The sequence below is a fragment of the Aplidium turbinatum genome, chromosome 7 (genome assembly GCF_918807975.1).
Source record: "Aplidium turbinatum chromosome 7, kaAplTurb1.1, whole genome shotgun sequence".
Taxonomy (NCBI): domain Eukaryota; kingdom Metazoa; phylum Chordata; class Ascidiacea; order Aplousobranchia; family Polyclinidae; genus Aplidium; species Aplidium turbinatum.
Window position 1 is genome coordinate 12,703,456 of NC_137478.1, and position 21,008 is coordinate 12,724,463.

A 21,008-nucleotide genomic window follows, 5' to 3' on the forward strand; every position below is an offset into this window, starting at 1 on the left:
CTCTACTGAATTCATGAAATTCCTCTCTGGGAAATAATTCTTTCACAGTTGGGAATCACTGATTCTAGCCACTTAAAAGCAAATTCTTTTACACAGAATCCCAGCACAGTGTGTAGTTGACTCGACAGTCACGTATGGTATCATCGGCGTTTGCACATAAATAGCCTCAACAACATTTATAGGTTTGTGTTGCATTCAAGAATTAAATCAAAGACAAACCTTGTTAGGACCACAACCTCGACCCTCTCTAATCTCAATAGTCATTGACCGAGAAACCACGTCCCTGGATGCAAGATCTTTAGCTGTTGGAGCATACCTGAGTAAAAGTCAATACAATAACTATAATTTCTTGTTTTCTATGTGAAGCAGGCTATTAACAATTAAAAAATAGAGATGTAAAAATATTTTGTTTCCTCTGTTCTTCCGATTTGCACTAGTGATTTATTGAGTAATTACACTGGCCGACACAATTTTTGGTGCCGGCAGTTTTGAACTGATTTAGATTAACTTTGGGACGCTGATTTCAAAAATGCAATTAGTTTTTTCTCTATCAGGTCAACTTTTTAAGTTACAATGATTTTGACTTATTTACAATTTCCCTACAAAGTAGCACAAATACAATAGTTTTACTGCTGTCATTATGGAATTACAACCTTTATTATTACTCTTGCAGTACATTCTAAAACAAACAATGAAAGCAGACAACGCCAAGACAATTGTTTTCTGTGTTAAATGCTAGTAGGTGTAAATCAAGACAGCAAAATGGTGCTTTTTTTGGGGGGGAAATCTAGCACACTTATGGCTACACATCTAGAAGACATTGTCTCAATAACACAAATATTTTCTGCTACATCTGTGGTGATTACATACCAGAGCCTAACAGAAAATCAATCAATGATTTTGTAAAGCATACTTATCTTGCTTACTTTAAAGCAGGGGTCACCAACTGGCGGCCTGCGAGCCGCATGCGGCCCGCCACGCTGTATCGCTGCGGCCCGCAGAAGGTATCAGCGTACAAGTATAACCAAAAATACTATTTTTGAGGAGTTAAAGAGCACGAAGGCGAAAAATACTTTCCGGGAAGCATATTTTCGCTTTGCATAGTCTACGATTCCACCGACCGACCAATCAGATTATAGTTCTAGGTGGGGGTTGCTTAAAGTTATTACAATGCGATGTCCAGCCACACTGTCCCAGTGGTTGATTAAAACGCCTGTTTTCGAATTTCGAAATTGTTTTGTGAGCATAGGGACAGGGTTGCTTATTTTAAGTTTGCAAATGTCATGTAAACACTAGTGTACGTTTCACCGTTATTGTGTTTCACGAGCAAAGTTCTCTTTGTGCAAGTTTGTTTTGGCAAAATTGGTGGGTGTGCCAACTCAATTTATAATAAATTGGCAAAATATTATAAACTTAAAGACTTTTTCTGATTGCATTATGAAAATATTTAGCTCAGTACAGCAAAATGTTTTAATTTTTTTATTCTTTAAAAGAAATATGGAACGCTTCACGATTTTGAGTGTCATCCTTGCGCAGGGGCCATGCTAATCTTCTTTGTATCGCTCCAATTTTAGTATATGTACTGCCGAAGCAAGTACGGCAAAATGTTGTTAATCGAAGCTACACCATTATGGTTAGCGAATCGCAACTGCTCGTTGCACTAGTGAGTGCTCAGCCTTGTGCTGATAGCCGAAAACGCCCCCTTTCTTCAAGCGGCGGTCGAATAAATTTGTGGCAAGAATACGGTGCGATACTGATGAGCCCAGCTTCATGGGCGAAACACGTGTCTATCGCTGTCAATTCTTGCTACAAATCGGCTGCCGAAAAACATATCGCAAGTGACACTTGTCTATAATAGAGGAAAGACGGTTTTATAGACTCTCACAAAAAAGATGAAAAACCAACTCATTGCTTTTTTAGAGGGAAGACTTTTCAAGAATTACGATTTTTCGGTGATTTCCACAAGCGTTTGTTTCATGGTGCCTGGTTTCTTTTCCCTTGTTATTAGAGCCTATTTTTCGCTGATATGTTATCATTTGCAGGTCACTATTGTTGCCTGTATTGCGATGTGTCAAACATTTCCTTGTTTAATGAAATTGTGAATTGCAAGATATCTTTTGTGAAGCAAAGTGACAACACCACTCTTGCTTGGCGATGAATATTCTGATGAAACCGCTCGCCTCGCTATAAGTGCGTAAAAAAGTGGCCTCGTTTATTAGGCATTGTTAAAAAGTCAAAAGTGTTGTCAAAGGAGCTTGGCCTGGCAGTAGCTTTGTTCGATTAATTCTGTTGCTGCGGGATTCTAACATAAATATGAACAACATGTAACGCTGGATACAGGGTACGAAATGCATTCTTTTCTAGCATAAGAGTCACCCTACCTAAAATTTTATTAGTGCGGCCCGCCACAGCTCTCCTTAGTGCCAAAGTGGCCTGCATGCAAAAAAGGTTGGTGACCCCTGCTTTAAAGTGAAGTTGGGGGATCAACATAAGTCTTGGGTTTCCCACATTGTTTGCAATACTTGCAAAGAACATTTACGTCAATGAACAAACAAAGAAAAAAAAGGATTAAGGTTTTGCTATTCCAGTGGTGTGGCGTGAACCAAAAGATCATAATAGCGACTGCTATTTTAGTGCAATAAACATAAAAGGCATAAACAGGAAAAATAGAACTTCCTTGCAATATCCATTATTCAAACCTAACTTCAGCAATCAGGCCAGTGCTACATAGAGAACTTCTTATTCCTAATTTTGAAGGGTTGCCACAATTGGATTTACTTCCTGACAGCGAAGATGACCAAGCTTCCACTGACAGCGATTCCACCCTTGCAGAAAGCGAATTTCCTCCTGCTATTTCACCTCGTCAACTTTTTTCTCAGGGAGAACTCAATGACTTGGCAAAGGATTTAAATTTATCAAAGGAATCTTCTGAGTTACTGGCTTCAAGACTCAAACAAAAAAATATTTTTGAACCAGGTACTGTAAGCACTTTTTATCAGAAACGTCATGTCGAATTTTTGCCCTATTTTTCTCAGAAAAATGATATTGTATACTGTATCTGTTTTTTTTTTCGGCCATTGACTGACTTTTTAGCTAAATGTCCAAAAAAAATATAGTCAATTCGGTCAAAATGTCCGAAAAAATATATAGTCAATTGACTATATAAGACCATAAGTGTCTAAAAATGACCGAAATAAATAAAAATGACTGAATTTTTTCAAGTCATTTCGGACAAATGACCGAAAAGTCTCAGCAAAAAAAAAACCAGTACTGTATCAATGTGGAAGGTCTTCTTAAAAAGTTTGATGTAGCAGAATACAATCCTCAAGATTGGCGACTTTTTATTGACATCTGTAAACAAAATCTAAAATGTGTTTTACTGCATAATGGAAATGTTTATGGAAATGTACCACTTGGACATTCAACAACCCTCAAAGAAAAGTATAACAAAGTCATTTTGTTTTGGAAAAAATTTCATATCATGAACAGTTGAACACAATTGGACTTCTGCGTTGATTTAAAAATGGTTGGATTTCTGCTTGGAATGCAAGGTGGACACACAAAGTTGCCTTGTTTTCTCTGTTTGTGGGACAGCAGGGCATGACATCAGCATTGGAAAAGGAAACAATGGCCTATGAGAAGTGAAATGATTCCTGGCGAGAAAAATGTTCAAGCTATTTCTCTGGTGGAACGATCAAAAATTGTGTTACCTCCTCTTCACATTAATATCATAATAATTATGGTGTTGCAAGCACAGTAGTGTAATGCTTTTTACCTTTATGATAACTAACGTAGCAAAGTTTGGTGTAATGTAGCACTTGATAAAGATGGAAATTGTTTCAGATATATTTGCACAAAATTTCCAGGATTAACAATTGAAAAGTTAAAAGCCAACATATTTGATGGGCTTCAAATCAGAAAATTAGGCCTAATTAATGATCCAAACTTCCCATCTTCCATGAATGAAAAAGAACTGAGTGCCTGGGATGCTTTGGCGAAAGTTGTTAAGAATTTTTTGGCAAATAAAAAAGCATCCAATTACAAAGAGCTCGTGTCTAACTTACTCAGAAGACTCCAGGATATTGGTGTTAACATGAGCATCAAACTTCATTTTCTGTACAATCATCTAGACTGCTTTCCTGATAATCTTGGTGATTTGAGTGACGAGCAAGGGGAGCGATTTCATCAAGACATTAGTGAGATGGAAGTCAGATATCAAGGGAGATGAGACGCTACCATGCTAGCTGACTATTGCTGGTCTATTAAACGCGATGATGCTTTTGCATTTTTTTTTTAAACTACGGATGCTTTTGCAGTTAACTCTCGTTGATCTCTCAATAGTTGAGCAGATATAACTTTAGATTTCTCGTAAAATACTTCATTTGGTGACACAAGCATGAAAATTGGCACATATGTACCTTAAACCAACCATGCAGATTTCAAAAGTTTAATTGGCCAAACAAAAATTCAAAATGACGGCCAGTGACGTCAAAATTCAAAATGGCCACCATGCCGGTCCTGGACTGACGTAGCAAAGTTGTTTTATAAGAGCAATTTACGTTTTTTTCATCTCTTATTATCTTGAAAATGTTTTTGTGTCACTTTTAGCCAGTGTTTATGATTTAAGATTGCACCTCTCATTAAAAATCTTCACAAAAACGGAAGAAAAAACGTTTTTTAGTGTTTTTAGCGAAAAAAGAGTGGTCATGTGTTACTTAAAAAATAATAGCCTCCGTAAAATCCCTTGTTACTGTTCACCCTCAAATTTAGTGTATTTAAAATAAGACAGAAGTAGGGGTCCAACTCGAACGTCACTAGAATAAATTTTTCGAGCAAACAGAGGTGGTATTTGTAGTAAAATCTGATTGTTGGTTTGTCAATTATTACAAATAATTATGTTTCGCGGGAGTCAGAAATGAAGTTTTGTGCGTAACTATCGGTTAGCTATCAAGAGTAACGCACAAAATTTACTTTCCGACGTTGCCAAAACGATAATTTTGACCTCGACCAATAAAACCGCACATATTTTACAGACACCCGCGAAATGTGATTATTTATAATAGTTAATAAATCAACAAACAGCTTTTAACCCCTGTTTGGCAGTTTCTTTTTTAGGCTTTATTCAAACTATTATATGTGTAAGATTTTGTCAAACTATTGTAAGATTTTTCATCAGCAACCAGTCATGCAAGGAATTATTAATCAACATTGTTGGAGGTGACAAAATTGGTCTTTGGTACATATATTTGGTATGGGCCGTTTACATTATAAGTCTAGTTGCTTGTATTTTCGTGAAATTAAAGAAAGAAAAAAATTCAGGTGATGATGCAGTATAGTCCAAAGCAAACAAGTGTCTATAAATTTTAAAGACAATGTTTGCTTCATCTGCGAACAACAGGATGACAGAGAAAACTTACGACAAGTGCAAGTCATGAACACCTGTGTAAAACTTAGAGAGGAAGCCGAAAAAATTAATAACATCAAGCTTATGGCAAAACTTGCAGGTCCTGATGCAATAGCCCAAGAGCTGAAATACCACTTGCACTGCAGATCACAGTTAAAGAATAAAGCGAGAGCAGTAGCAGCCACTGGCGCCGACTTACAGGGTTATGAGGTGGCCACGCCACCCCGTAACCGCTGTGGCGGGGTGGCAGCCACCCGGTTTAGGCTGCATTACTTACTGCAAATAAATGTAATTTGAACGGACGTTTAAATATTTTTTTGATCATTGGTTTTCGCTTCAAGTCAACGTAAAGCAAGAGGTGAACCAATACAGTATTGCGAAGAAAATGATTGTTTTTGTCACAAGCATAATACTCGCGTAACATCAAGCAAGCTACGTGAAGATTACGCAACACGTGGCTACGAGTTTTTTTCCTTGTTGTTGTTGCGATCGTTTTATTAGTTACTTGTCATAAGTCATTGTTGCATTAGTTAGGTTTACAATGGAATTTATTAATCAATAAAATACAATCTTTCAATTGCCTCCCTCAAAAATCTTTTTTGAAAAATTTTAATCTACAGCATAGAGTCCATATCATTGTCGCAACTGCTTGATCTATTTGCAAGCAATGAAACAACTTCATTAATGCTTCCAAACGTGGTCTGCATTGTGAAAATATACTTATCGTTGCCTTCCACAACCTGCGAGGCGGAGCGATCGTTTAGTGCACTCAGGCGCATAAAAACCTACTTGCGATCTACCATGACGCAACAGAGATTGAAGCACGTCCTATTTTTAAATGTTTATTAAGCTGAAGCTTTACGGTTACAACTTGACCAGTTGATTAACAGTTGGATTGACAGAGCTGCTGTTCGCAAAAATACTCTTACCAAATGTTAAGTGTCAGAGCAGCAACGTAATAATAAAATTCATGACATACCTCCTGTGCTTTGTTTTAAAGTTGCTTTGTAAATTATTGAGCTACAAATCAGGTGTGAAAAGACAATTGCATCTACGAAACACGCTTAGTGAAAATCAAACAAAAACATGCAGTTTGAAAGTTTTTAGGTTGCCATATTGTGCTATCCGCCACCCCGTGCAAAAATAAAAGTCGGCGCCTATGGTAGCAGCAGCACAACTGCGAGAAAATGGTGATCATGGCAATACATTAATTGCTTATTCAATCTACCTATGTGAAATAGGGTGGAGTGAAAATTTTTTTAAAAAAATCAAAAAAGACCCCCTCCAAAAACCTGGAAAATGGCCTAAACTGGCATGCCCCCTAAACTGGCCGAGCCAGAGGCCAATAAAGGTCACAAGAAGGTCAAATTTAATAAAATTGTCATAACTTTTGAACCAATTATAATAGAAAGATGAAGCTGGTCTTAATAGATGCAGAAGGGCCAAGCTTCTATCTGTTGTAAGAGAAAAGTTTTATCTATCTTCTGCAGAAATACAAATATTTCCAAAAAAAATGCTTTTTAGAGGTCTGAGGCACTGAAATATAGAACAAAACTTGTAATTTAGTGAAGTTCAACAAGACAGGTAGCTACACTGTGCAAATGTGAAATTATATAATGCTATAGAAGATTAACAAGGATAGTTAGGGTTACAGATTGAATTCGTGATTGGTAATTACTGTACAGTGTATATTGTTCAACACAAAGTGTAAGTGTAATGTAGCCTATTACTACAGTAAAATTTTGTTAAATGTAACTAAGGATGACTATGCCTTTTACGAAGGCCAAAAGGGACCTCGAAAGGGAAGATGTTTGTCCCAAGTGGAGAAATTGACATTTACAGATTTAACGTTCAATAGAAGAGTTGCTGAGTCGCCAAGTGGGAACATCCACAACATGCAAATGCAACGCAAGAATCAATAGAGCATGGTATAGCTGGCCATAGCTATACGATGCCAGCTTCTTTTTCTGATGCTGATTCTTCCATTTCAATTGAATCAACTACTGTATATACTTGACAATGACTACCGATGACGATTTTATTGCATGAAGAAGTGCGAATTGAAGCCTGCTTCTAAGTAGCAATGTGTTCTTTAATCACTACTACATCAAGTGTAATTTTAAAAAATTTTCCAGTAGTGAACACCGTGTTCACATGCATATTGGATAGCCTATATTTATTCAAAGTACATAGTAGTTATCATGGCGTGAGCTACTGAGCTAGTAAAAGTTTATCACTCTTTTTGTACTGTAATACAACTAATACATAGGATAGCATAACAGTCGCTGTTCACAATTTGTTCATTACATTTGAAGGACTCTTATTTGTTTAAATATCAAAGATTACATATCAAGGAAAAGATCTACTTGAGCTTTAATAAATGTATATTGTATACTTATATAGGTTGAGATGGATTCGTAGATATTTTCAAGGTTGGGGGTAAATATAGGTGGTTACTAGATTTCCTCTAGATTTTGCCCATAATGTACATTCCCTATCATCAATGTTACAATAATGTTGGCAGCTTAATGCTTACACTTTGTTATGCATAGTTCTTGCAAAAGCAGCTCAGATATTGCATAGATCAATGTTAGACTGTCAGTCCAGTTTTAATGGAAACTTTGATGCTGAGTACATGGAATCTTGTGTACTGCCTGAGATTGCACAAGTTGTATCCAGTATTTCACACGGAGCAGGCATCAATTCACATAAGGAAAATGGGACTTCAAAAGCCGATGTTACCATAGCACAGCTCATACAACTTAACTGTTTTTTATCTTACAATGCAGATACAATGTACCACAGACATTCAAAGAACAGAGAGCCTGCCTTTCCTGTTTTCCTCGGATTGTCAGTGTATTCTAAAACACGAAAGAGACAACTTATTGATACATTCTTTGAGAATGGACTCAGTTTCTAGCACTAGTTGCTACGTTCATCTGATGAAATTGAAAGTAAAATTAACAACAAACAAGATGGTTTATTGCTTCACTGACGTTTCGCGCACCATGACAATGCGCATCCTCAAAGCAAATAACATACAAAATAAAATTTCACCAGGTTATATACTGCAGTGCGATTGAAGGCAAGAAGAAAAAAAACACGCAATATTTAAAAATAAAAAAAAAACGTTACAATATTTGAAAAAATACTCGATATTGTGATTGCCAACGCAGATGCATGAATGGCGCATTAGCGTCGGCATTCGGCAATAAAAATGCCGAGGTCACACGAGCGCTAGCAAGGTTAGGGTTAGACATTTCTCCCAGTCATTATGCCACAGCCATAGATTTGATCCTTAGTCAACACCCTGATGGAGCTCTGCAAAGAGGCATGTGGATGGGTTTCAAAGCACGAAAGTGGAAAAACGTGGACGCTTTATTGCGAACGGCGTAGACAGTGTAGATTTACAGCCAAGCGATGAGCCTCTTGATGTGTCCGATTCCAGTGATGACACGACAACCTCATCCTCCAATACAGCATCTGATAATACCGATTCTGACATCTAGTTCTTCATCAAACAGACTTTGTGTTGTTCGCAGTATCCCAATTGTGCCGAAATTATGTTAGTGTATACGTAAATCGAGGCAATCTTCTCGCAGGGAGCTGTTAATTTGTTACCGGTACTTGTTTAAGCAATTAACGTTTTTTTATGATAATTCAACGTCGCTAGATGTCGAATTAATGTAAAGCAAACGTAAATTTCTTATTGGGCAATATTACCCGCCGGGAAAATTAAATCGATTTGTGCTGACTCGAATGCTGAATCAACCCAAAATTAACTTACTTTTCCTCCACGTGAGTTATTCAACGTGAATTACCGTAACAGCGTGCGTATCGCGTTGTTCGCTTTATCGCTACTTTTGGTATTATTACATCACAACAAATCAAACAGTGCAGTCAGGATAAACTACTCTAGTATATTTTTCGCTTCTTGTTTAGATGTTTTGGTACAATGTTTTTCGTAATAAACGTTCACAGCAATTGCCGAGGCAATTTCACCTTTTGCCGTTTGGCCTCGGCAACGATTTTGTAGGGGTTTGCAATTACGAGTTAGGGCGGTAATTGTTAAAATATCGAACGATATTGAAATAAATATCGATATTGAAATGATATCGTATCGAAAATTCGATATATCGCCCAACACTATATCCGAGGTGTAAAGAATATACCAGATTTGCCTGACTCGTACACGGTTTTCAAACCTGCATGTTTCGCTAAACAACCACTTCCACCTGCGTATGACATACAGAAAATAACTAGCCCATCTTTATTCTTGATTGACAGACAGTTCTACTGGCTAGACCACGTACTTCTCACTGAAGAATATGATGACAAGGTGCAAGCAACGTGGTCCGCATTCAATGCCTCACAGATACAAAATCACAAATTCGACGTCAGCTTTTCGTGCATTTCACCACTGTTGAGAGATAAAGCAGACAGTGTGTCTACAATAAAGCATGTTATGGATCAAGTCCAGCAAACTATGTTGTATCTTAATCCGTCTCAATCACCTGTCATTACAGCTGACCAACCTCTTTTTGCACTATCCAAACAAGTGCAATGGTATTGGCCTGATGAATACAGCAACTTCGTCATTATCATGGGTGGTCTTCACATTGAAATGGCTGCATTAAAACTATTAGGTACATTTCTGAAAGATAGTGGCTGGACAGTTGCTCTTGAAGAAGCCAAGGTAGCATCATCAGGTCGGAATGGCCCGTTTCGGCGAGTCCGATTCGGCGAGTCCGATTCGACTAGTCCGATTCGGCGAGTTCCCTATTCGGCGAGAGCCTTTTTCGGCGAGTGCCCTATTCGGCGAGTTTTTGAAATTTTTAAAAGGAAATTATCGGGTACCGTAGCCTAATTACAATTGCCGTTTTTACATCGTTTTAACGTCGCTAAACGTTGAAATCGTGCAGAAAGGAATAAAAATAAAATGTTTGAACTATTAAATTAAAATTCGTCATATCAGTTCAGTTAGTTTTATTTCTGACCATCATATCAAAAACAATACACGTCAACATAGCAAAGGTCGAGAAAAATGTAAAAGCGACAAAACGCGAAGTTAAAACGTGCTTGTGACCGAAGTAAGTTATTGAGTTGAAAGAAATTTGGCACGGTCGCAACACCTTCGGAAAAATTTAAGATATGAAGGGTAAATAAAACAAAGACAATGTTACAAAAAAAATCATGTTTATGTCTATAAGTTAGTACTTTTGAATAGTTAAAATGATTAGTTTGGATCAACAAATGTGTGACCTACAGCTTAGATTGAAAGGAAATTATCGGGTACCGTAGCCTAGTTATCCCGACCAGCAAAAATTTGTTCCAAGAACCCAGTTAGCCTAACAGTTCATTTTTACATTGCAGTAACAGAATAAAAAGGCTAACCAAATGTGTGGCCTATCGTTTTAACGTCGCTAAACGTTGAAATCGTGTAGAAAAGAAAACTTTGCTGACTAGGATACGTTGAAACTGAAAAACATTCACAGAAGCCCTACGATACGTTGCATTTTTAAGATAATGTATCCAGACGTTGAATCAATGTACAAATGAAATGTTATGCTAAATGGGTTCTTGGAACAATTCGAAAGGCTTCTGTGAATGTTTCTCAGCTTCAACGTATCCTAGTCAGCAAAGTTCTCTTTTCTACACGATTTCAACATTTAGCGACGTTAAAACGATGTAAAAACGGCAATTTTTGCTGGTCGGGATAACTGGGCTACGGCACCCGATAATTTCCTTTCAATCCAAGCTGTAGGCGGCCTACAGTAGGCCACACATTTGGTTAGCCTTTTTATTCTGTTACTACAATGTAAAAATGAACTGTTAGGCTAACTGGGTTCTTGGAACAAATCGAAAGGCTTCTGTGAATGTTTCTCAGTTTCAAAGTATCCTAGTCAGCAAAAGCTCCCTTTTCTACTCGATTTCAACGTTTAGCGACGTTAACACGATAGGCCACACATTTGGTTAGCCTTTTCATTCTGTTACTACAATGTAAAAATGAACTGTGTTCTTGGAACAAATTTTTGCTGGTCGGGATAACTAGGCTACGGTACCCGATAATTTCCTTTCAATCCAAGCTGTAGGCCACACATTTGTTGATCCAAACTAATCATTTTAACTATTCAAAAGTACTAACTTATAGACATAAACAAAATTTATTTTATTTTTTTTTGTAACATTTTCTTTATTTTATTTTCCCTTCATATCTTAAATTTTTCTGAAGGTGTTGCGACCGTGCCAAATTTCTTTCCATAGGCGCCGACTTTTCAAAAAACCTTGGGGGGCGAGAAAGGTGATGACGTCATAACCATAACGCTATTTTACTCAATTAAAATAGTCTTTGATTAAGCTTAGTGTCTTGTTTATATGAACAAATAGGTCCCAAACTGAATTTATTAGAAGCGCTGCTTGAAAGGATTAGTTTTACGCATGCAGTACGCCTAGTCGTAAAAATTTTGATATTGTTAGCTCATAATTGGAACTGTTGGAAAACAAGCCGATTCATTTCCTTTTCGTGCGAGTGAATAACAACGATCAAGACAGTGAAGTTATCGAAATAAAACGCAAAAAATCATGATCTCAAGCAGAGTGAAAACCCGCTATCAGTTTTATTAACCTCGTTTCGCTAATTACTTTCAAAGCGTTAACAACTGCGAAGTGTTTTCTCTTCTGTTTTTTATCGAAAGTCTTTATAGTCTTTTATTGAATACAGTAGGCTATACTCGAGCGTGGCCTAGACTCGAGTAAAGGTCGAGATGTTCGCAAGTGATTTTCACCTCAAAAAGACAAGTTCAACTAACACGGGACAAGCTGTTGTCTCCAGCTCGGCAATTTTCAAAATGAACGCACTAAAAATCATTGTCGATGTAGATTACGTAAGTGTGAAATCGCGTCGGCCTAAGTAAAACTTTTGAATACGTTTATTTGCAGTGATTCAAACTTAATTTTCAAATTCAATGATTTCTTGTCAATTCTAAACTTTATGCACTTGTTGAGCAATATGCAAAGCTCACGAGACAAAACAGAAAGAGGAGATCATTTTTTTATTTTTGCGTGTAGGATATAATCGTTATTATTTTCACGTAACATTCCATGATCGTTGAAGTCGATGTCAAACCTTAGCGGCCGCATAAAACAATGATGTCAGGTTAGCTAGGTGATAATAGCGGTAAGAGACGTCGTTAATGCAGGCAATATCTGCGACCAAGACCATTAAACACCTTTTCTTTTATCGGTTTTCGATTTAATTCTCACACATTGCGAAGAAAACAATGCGTTCTGTTGAATCATAATTGTCTCACAGCGGGAAGGCCTCGTTGAAAATAGCGCGTCTAATTTAGCTGGTTTACTTAATATTGCAGTGAATAGTTACGTGACTATTCCAGCAGTGCAAGTTACTCTACCATCTACTTTGAAACTTCCATACCGTATGAGAAAGCCATGCGATCAGCTGCTGTTTTGCGGGCAAGAGCAACGTAGGCTTTTCTTGCTTTCGGCATTCTTTAAGACCGTTTAAATTATCTAAATCTCTTTCACGAAGTGTTTTATCTTTGAAACACCACTTGTCATCACCATTTTTGTTGCCCTTCAACCATAAATTTACGGGGGGCGCCGCCCCCTGGAAGTCGGCGCGTATGTTTCTTTCAACTCAATAACTTACTTCGGTCACAAGCACGTTTCAACGTTCGTGTTTTGTCGCTTCTACCTTTTTCTACGCCTTTGCTATGTTGACGTGTATTGTTTTTCATATGATGGTCAGAAATAAAAACAACTGAACTGACATGACGAATTGTAATTTAATAGTTTAAACATTTAATTTTTATTCCTTTCTGCACGATTTCAACGTTTAGCGACGTTAAAACGATGTAAAAACGGCAATTGTAATTACGCTACGGTATCCGATAATTTCCTTTCACAAATTTCAAAAACTCGCCGAATAGGGCACTCGCCGAAAAAGGCTCTCGCCGAATAGGGAACTCGCCGAATCGGACTAGTCGAATCGGACTCGCCGAATCGGACTCGCCGAATAGTAGCAGACCCTCATCAGGTACAGCAGAATCTTTCATTTATGCATCCAATGTAGCAAAGACTAGACGCATCCACCAGGTCACAGCGTGTAGTTTGTATGCATTGAAGCGTTCTGTGAAAGAAGTGGAGACGTCAGGCTGGATTTACAATGAGGTGGAATTCAAAAAACGGTGCACCAGGAAAGCGGATGATTTTCCAATGTTCAACTACTGGTACACTGCATTTAACCTGGAACTCGCATTGCTGGGTTTTGTGGGCACTCTCCGGGAAAGCAATCTTCCAGGGTACAAGGAGGCTCTGGCAATACTCCTTCCAAAGTTGTTTAGTGGTGACAGAACTCACTACTCAAGGTGGCTGACCATGCACCTACTTGACATGCTGTCATTGAAAGATACATTTCCTGCTGTTTATGAGCAGTTCATGAAAGGGAAGTTTGTGATTCAGAAGACCAACAGAGAATATTCTGCGATTGCTATTGACCAAGCCTATGAACAGAATCATGCTGTTATGAAAGGAGATGGAGGAATAATTGGAATCACAGAACACGAATCAGCCTTGCTACGATGGGCGGTAGCAGGTCCTGAAGTCTGTAGAATTATACAGGAATATGAATGTGTTTCTAAAAGTCGATAGAAAGTATCCCTAAATCATCAAGAAGCAACACCATCAGCACAGAAAGCAATTCTCAAAAATGTCATTTCTCTCACCCGAACCATTGAAGAAATGGGCAATCCCTATCTCGAGGAGTTAAGTTCAGATTTGCTTACTCTTAATACGAAAAATGTCATGGAGCAAAAGGTAACAGATGAGCTAATGACTACGATAGAGGTCATTTTGCTGAACCAAAAATTTGGAAGTACCGCTATGGTAGCAAATTGGCTTCGATCTCTTCATGTGATCTAAAAGAGAATAAATATGAATATTATTGTCGCAGTGTCTGCTTTACGCGCAAGCTTATGGTCAGCGCGGTAAACTGGAAGGACGTTTTGCTTTGGATTTGGCTAAGCGAATCCCGTTTGACGCTAAGCAGCGTTATCTTGACTGTTTAGGTGATCAGTATGGAAGCACTAATGGAAGCACCAATTTAAAAAAAAAATCCTAAAGCAAATGTTTGTAAGTTTACATTCGCGTTAGTTTGACCTTCATTGCGGATCGATCTCAATTAAAAAATCTACTTGTTGCAACAAGAGCGCTGTTCCTAAGATAACAAAAGAAACAGAAGTACGGTAGCTGATAAACGCCAGCACGGTGCCGTTGGAAGCATAGTAACAATGATTGAAAATCGTTTTTCTTGATTTCTTCCGCTTTGTTTTTTCTTGGGAGTTTCAATAACGAGGTGCGGTTTGCTGTTTGCTCAGTTTAGTATCTACATGTATTAAGAGCTAAAGTTCAAAGTGACTAGCATATAATTCGAAGAAGCCTACAAGCCTCGAAATTCGTTTTTGCTGACGGCGGACAAACGTGTCCGGTCTGAGCAGCTATCTCGGCGGACAAATCAAGTCTCACAGCGGACACACCAGTTTTAGCCGTCGATCGTCATGCTTATTCACTTTATCTTGATAATAATTCTTCGCCATTTCAGAACTATAATTACATTTTTAGAAGGCTTTTTAAAAAATCAGCGAAGTCACTCTGAAAGGCTTTCATCAGACCAACGACTTGCGCTTGAAGAGTCAAAGCGCCGTGTAGCTGGTCAAACGTCACATAACTGATTAACTTCCTCCGAACGAGGTCGTGTGGCTTAATGCGTCACAATACTCTGGGAAGGAGTCGGAAAATTTCTACACCACGCTAGTATTTTCTGCTGTGCAAAGTTTCACAGACTTTTTTCTTTAAGTTTATTTTTGCGTGTCATGTGAGCAAAAGTGAATTTTCCTTGGGCCTTTTCCTTCTTACTGTAATACCTCTTCCTAAGTCCAACCGTTCTCCTCAACGTGGTGGAGAGGTGGCAACAACGTATGCTATATACGTTGGCTAAACGGCTCTGGCCTGGGGAAAGACCTGGCAACCTACCCCAGAACTTTTGCCAAAATACTCTATGATGACAAAACGAAAAAGTGGAGACGAAATGGTACCAGAAAGTGGAACCTCCAGGCTGGACGGTACCAATCAAGCTACTGGAGAAGAGCAAAGAGAAGGTCACCTGAACTCAAGTACTAATGACGTGAATAGGGCAAAGCCTTTTGGACCCCTAATTGCTGAAACGGCTTGGAGTGAAATTACCACTCTACGCTTCACTAAACCATACAAAATTGGAACATGGAATGTCAATGGACTAAGTACAGGAAAACTGGAAATCATAAAAAACGAAATGAATCGACTCAATATTATCATCCTTGGGTTAAGCGAAGTGCATTGGATTGGCAACGGTTTTTTCAACTCTGATGAACACATTGTTTATTACTCAGGCAATGATACAACAAGACGAAGAGGGGTTGGGTTTATTACAACGAAGAAATTGTCGAAATGCATCGAAAACTATCAGGTATTCAGTGACAGAATAATGACTATACGAATTCGAGGAAAACCTTACAGTGTTACAATCATCCAGGTATACGCTCCCACAGCAGATGCTCTAGAACAAGATTTGGATAACTTCTATGAGGATCTACATAATACTTTGAAGCAAACACCTACAAAAGATATTATATACATTATGGGAGACTTCAACGCTAAGATTGGAAGTACATTAGAACCGGGAATTACTGGCGGGTTTGGTTTGGGTCACCGAAACGAATCAGGAGAAAGATTATTTCAATTTTGCCAAGAACATCAACTTTCAATAACCAACACTATGTTTAAACAACCCAAAAGAAGATTGTACACTTGGACTTCACCAAACGGACAATACAGAAATCAAATTGATTATGTTTTATGCCAACAAAAATGGTCAAGCTCCACTCTGGCGACAAAGACATATCCGGGAGCTGACTGTGGAACAGATCACCAGCTGCTAGTAACTAAACTAAAAGTACGATTTTGCAACGCCGTTACAAAACAAGAAAAAAGAAACATGATATATGACACAGAACAGATTGGACCAAATTATATAGCCGAAGTTGAAAACAGTTTGAAATCTCTAAACACTGAAAATAAACAAGCTGATATGATATGGGACAATATAAAGGAAAAGATCTTGGACGCAGCTGCAAATAATGTACTGAGTAAAAAGACATCCAAATCTGCTCAATGGATTTCCCCTGTAACAATCAAAATAGCAGAACATAGAAGGAAAGCAAAAGCAAATAGAAACAGAATACAATTCAAAAAGCTAAATGCTGAATTCCAAAGACAAGCTCGGAAAGATAAAAACATATATTGGGAAGAAAAATGTAGAAAGATGGAATCAGCAAGTAAAACTGGGAACATGCGAGAGCTTTACTCACAAGTAAAGAAAGCAAGATCAACCTTCAAGGCCAAGAATGCTACAGTACGTGGAGAAAATGGAGAAGATCTGCACGACAAACAAGCAATTTTGAATCGGTGGAAGGAGTTTGTTGAGCAGTTATATCAGGACCCTCAACTACAACCACAGATTGAAGAACATAAAAGTCAACATTTTGACCTTGAACCCGATGTACTGGAAAAAGAAGTTATCTGGGCAAGAGACCAACTATCTAAACAAAAAGCTCCAGGAGTCGATGGAATTCCAGCAGAATTACTAAGACATGTGCCAATTCAAATACTATTGGCCTTATGCCAATGTATTTGGAAATCACAAGAATGGCCAAAAGATTGGAAAAGATCAATATTTATTCCAATTCCAAAGAAAGGAGACATACGGACATGTTCAAACTATCGAACCATAGCCTTAATACCTCATGCAAGCAAAATTCTTTTGAAAATCATCCAAAAACGACTGGGCTCAATTATTGAAAGAGAAATGCCAGATGAGCAGGCTGGATTTAGAAAAGGCAAAGGTACCCGTGACCAAATTGCAAATCTCAGATGGATTATGCAAACCAGCAGGGAGTACAAAAAAGATTTGTACATGTGTTTTATTGATTATTCGAAAGCTTTTGATGTTATCCAACATAACATTCTTTGGAGTAGTCTGAGAGACATGGGAACGCCAATGCACCTGCTGGAACTCATAAGGTCATTGTATGAAAATCAAGAAGCTACAGTTCGAACAGCATACGGAAATACAGCCTGGTTTAAAATTGAAAAAGGAACATGCCAAGGGTGCATTTTATCTCCTTCTCTATTTAATATGTATACAGAAATGGTCATGAGGAGAGCAGGGTTGAATAATTCCAATATAGGAGTGAAAATCGGTGGCAGAATTATAAACAACTTGAGATATGCAGATGACACTACCCTTTTGGCCGAGAACGCACAAGATCTTAACGACTTAATCATTAGAGTGAAAAAGGAAAGTGAAAGGGCTGGATTGAAACTCAACATCAAAAAAACAAAAATTATTACAACTGGTAAAGCAGATAACATAAATGTCAAGATCGAAAATCAAGAAATTGAAACAGTGAATGAATTCATATTTCTAGGCTCAAAAATAAGCTGGGATTCTAATAACTCACCAGAGATAAGGAGAAGAATAGCGCTGGGAAGAAATGCATTTGTTGGAATGAATAGCATTTGGAAGAGCAAGGATATAAAATTAGAAACAAAAAAGAAGCTGATCAAAACTTTAATATTCCCAATTGCAACTTACGGATGCGAAACATGGACAATGAACAAAACAGACAAAAGAAAGATTGACGCATTTGAATTGTGGTGTTGGAGAAGATTACTGCGTGTTCCTTGGACAGCCAAAATAACAAATGAGAAAATTCTCGAACAAATCAAACTGGACATATCCCTAGAAGCTAGAATCGTCAGGCAGAAACTTTCATATTTTGGCCACATAATGAGAAGCAAATCAATGGAAAAAGACATCATGCTTGGTTTGGTCAGCGGAGGAAGAGGAAGGGGGCACCCAAAAACAAGATGGCTTGACACAATTGTAAATGACAGTGGTATGGAAGTGCATGAATTGAAGGAGGCTGCGAGGGATCGAGAGATGTGGAGAAAGATAACGTATAGAGTGATCGAGAGTCGTAAACGACTGAACGGATGATGATGATGATGTAATACCAAAACTTAACAAATTTTGTTGCATCTTGCTGTAATAGCCTATTCATACAATCTAATTTAGTAACGAACCTTGCCGTATCATTATTACTCGGAGATCAAAGCCAGACATTATGACGTAAAACTTGAACTAAATTGCGCGTGATTAGTGTAGAAGTACCTGTACTCCTATCGATTCTTAGCGAAGAATTCACCTTTGTTACGCTGATTCAATGTCATCAACAGTTGAAGCAACGTAAAAATCGAAAGTTTTCCTCCTTGAATGGAAGCTAAGGGATACAGTATTCACATTTTCTAGATGCGCGCTAGAATACGCTGGAAAATATATTATTGCAACAATTGTTCGTGCGATGCAATGACGATTTGTATCGCTAGTTCCTGTGTTATTTCTCGGCGGACAAATTTGACCGATCTAGATGGTACTTCCCGCGGACATCACATGCTGTGACAGCGGACATATCCGCCGTGAATTTTGAGGCCTGAGCCTACATTATAAAGCTTGGCGATATACCAGGGGTCGAGTTAACTTTTTTTCGCACTGGCCAACCGGACCAGTGGCTCACCATTTGCACTGGTCCGCACGAGATTGCAGTGGTCCGTCCCGTTTACTGATAAATTTTGTAATAAAGAGAACTTTATTGAACAGAACGCGAATTCTTTAAGCAATCTTGCATAAACCTTGAAGGCATACTAAATGAAATTTTCAAACGGGAATTAAGCATTAAAATGCGTAAACTGAACATTCAAACTGTCTGATGTTTTGACGATGAAATCTGATGTTTTGATGTACATACATACATAGCCTACAGTTAAATCGCCGGCAGCAACAACTGTTGCGTGATCAGCTGATTGCTCGTCTTTTGTTATGTAGACTGTACAGTCACACGCTTCGCTGCTCAGGCCCATTCTGGTTTTGAATGCTCTGACAAAAGCACGCGCGCAATGGTGGTCAGACCGCAATGGGGCAAAATTTTATTGAAAATTGTTTTATGGTAGCAAGTTAAACACAAAGAACGTGGAAAATCGCCAAGTCAGGTTTTTCCTTTAGTATCTCTTTAAGTACGGTATTCTTATTCAATAGTACCTAATTCAATAATAACAGTCAACAATCATTATTAATTTAATCTATTTATTAAGTTAATTTGATGCATTTACATGCTCTCTAAACTCTAGCACAATCTTAACATTTTTATGCATCAGATCTCTTGAGAGTACTGTACTAGGCTACCAGAGTTGTTGCAATTCCCCTTTTTCTTTCGATTTAACATTGTCACGTGATGTTGCTGCCTTTTTCTTACGGTTTAACACGCACGGATCACGTGTTTTCTTGTTTGAATAGAAGCGCAAACGAGAACCACGTACTCTAAACGATCAAACGACAGTCATAATACAATGATATTTTCGCACTGGACAGTCGGACCAGTGCGAAACGATTCGTACTGGTCCGCGGGGAACTCGCACTAGACATTGGCCAGAGGACCAGCGCTAAGATCGAACCCTGTATACAATGGCAGATAGACGCAAACAAACATAATGCTGACAAACAAACATGATCAGCATTTTGAATGTAAGCAATCAGTCAGCTAGAAAGTTTGCCCCCCCGGCAATTTTCAAAACCCGGCGCCTATGTAGACAGGGATAGCCTATTCCGTTTGGTAGCCACGGTCAATCGGTCATGTGTATAATATGTATGTGAGGAGTGTCCTATTGTATGACATTGAGACCTGGCCCATCACTGCCAAAGAGCAGAATCGGCTATGTCGCAACAACAATACCATGGATCGATGGAGCTGTTCCAAGCGCCTTTCTGAGTGAGTGACGGCGGAAGAAATAAAATCCAGGCTTGGCATCCATCAGCTTGAAAATGTCATGAGATGGAGAAGGCTACGTTGGTATGGGACACGTTCAACGTGCGGAAGACACATGGCCTAAGAAAATTCATTCCTTTGGCGTCTATGGGAATAATCCTCTAGGATGTCCAAAAAAAAACTTTGGCTCGGCTGCATTTGGTAAGATCTGCCACTGAAAGGTTTTGTTTCGGTCAATCCTCAAGACCGAGTGGCATAGAGAAATATCATCAGACAAAATAGACATTCGTTGTGGCAATACAGGAGATGTTAAATCATATATGTATGTAGACGAGAAGACGAGTAAGTTTGTTCATATAGGAACAACAGTGATCAAATTTGGGGATCATAGTAAAAGCGTTCACGTCGCGATCCCTGTCAGCACACTACACAGTAGTAGCTGCGAATTCTACTAAAACTTCTAAATAGAGATTATACTATCTACTGATATGAAGACCCCCTAGATGCAAAAAGAGAGGTCAACGTCACAACGATCGGCTTTTATCAAAGCCGGCGTTGACCATAATATCTCTCAACGCTGAAGAAGTATCCGCACCCAAGCAAGCTCTGATTTCCAAATTGTGCAGAGACCACCACTGTGATGTTCTCTGCTTTCAAGAAACTCACCG

At 38.4% G+C, this 21,008-nt stretch overlaps 1 protein-coding gene and 1 non-coding gene across 2 annotated transcripts in view; both read right to left on the reverse strand.

The window, feature by feature from the left end:
• Positions 1-21,008, reverse strand: part of LOC145774027 (succinate dehydrogenase [ubiquinone] flavoprotein subunit, mitochondrial-like) — a 134,603-nt gene that overhangs the window by 43,265 nt on the left and 70,330 nt on the right. The window contains exon 8 of the mRNA XM_082585160.1: positions 220-316. Coding sequence (XP_082441286.1) covers positions 220-316 — 97 coding nt within the window. The remainder of the gene's footprint in view (positions 1-219; positions 317-21,008) is intronic.
• Positions 1,492-1,598, reverse strand: LOC145774922 (U6 spliceosomal RNA). Its single transcript, XR_014290095.1, has one exon. It is a non-coding gene; the product is annotated as a U6 spliceosomal RNA (small nuclear RNA).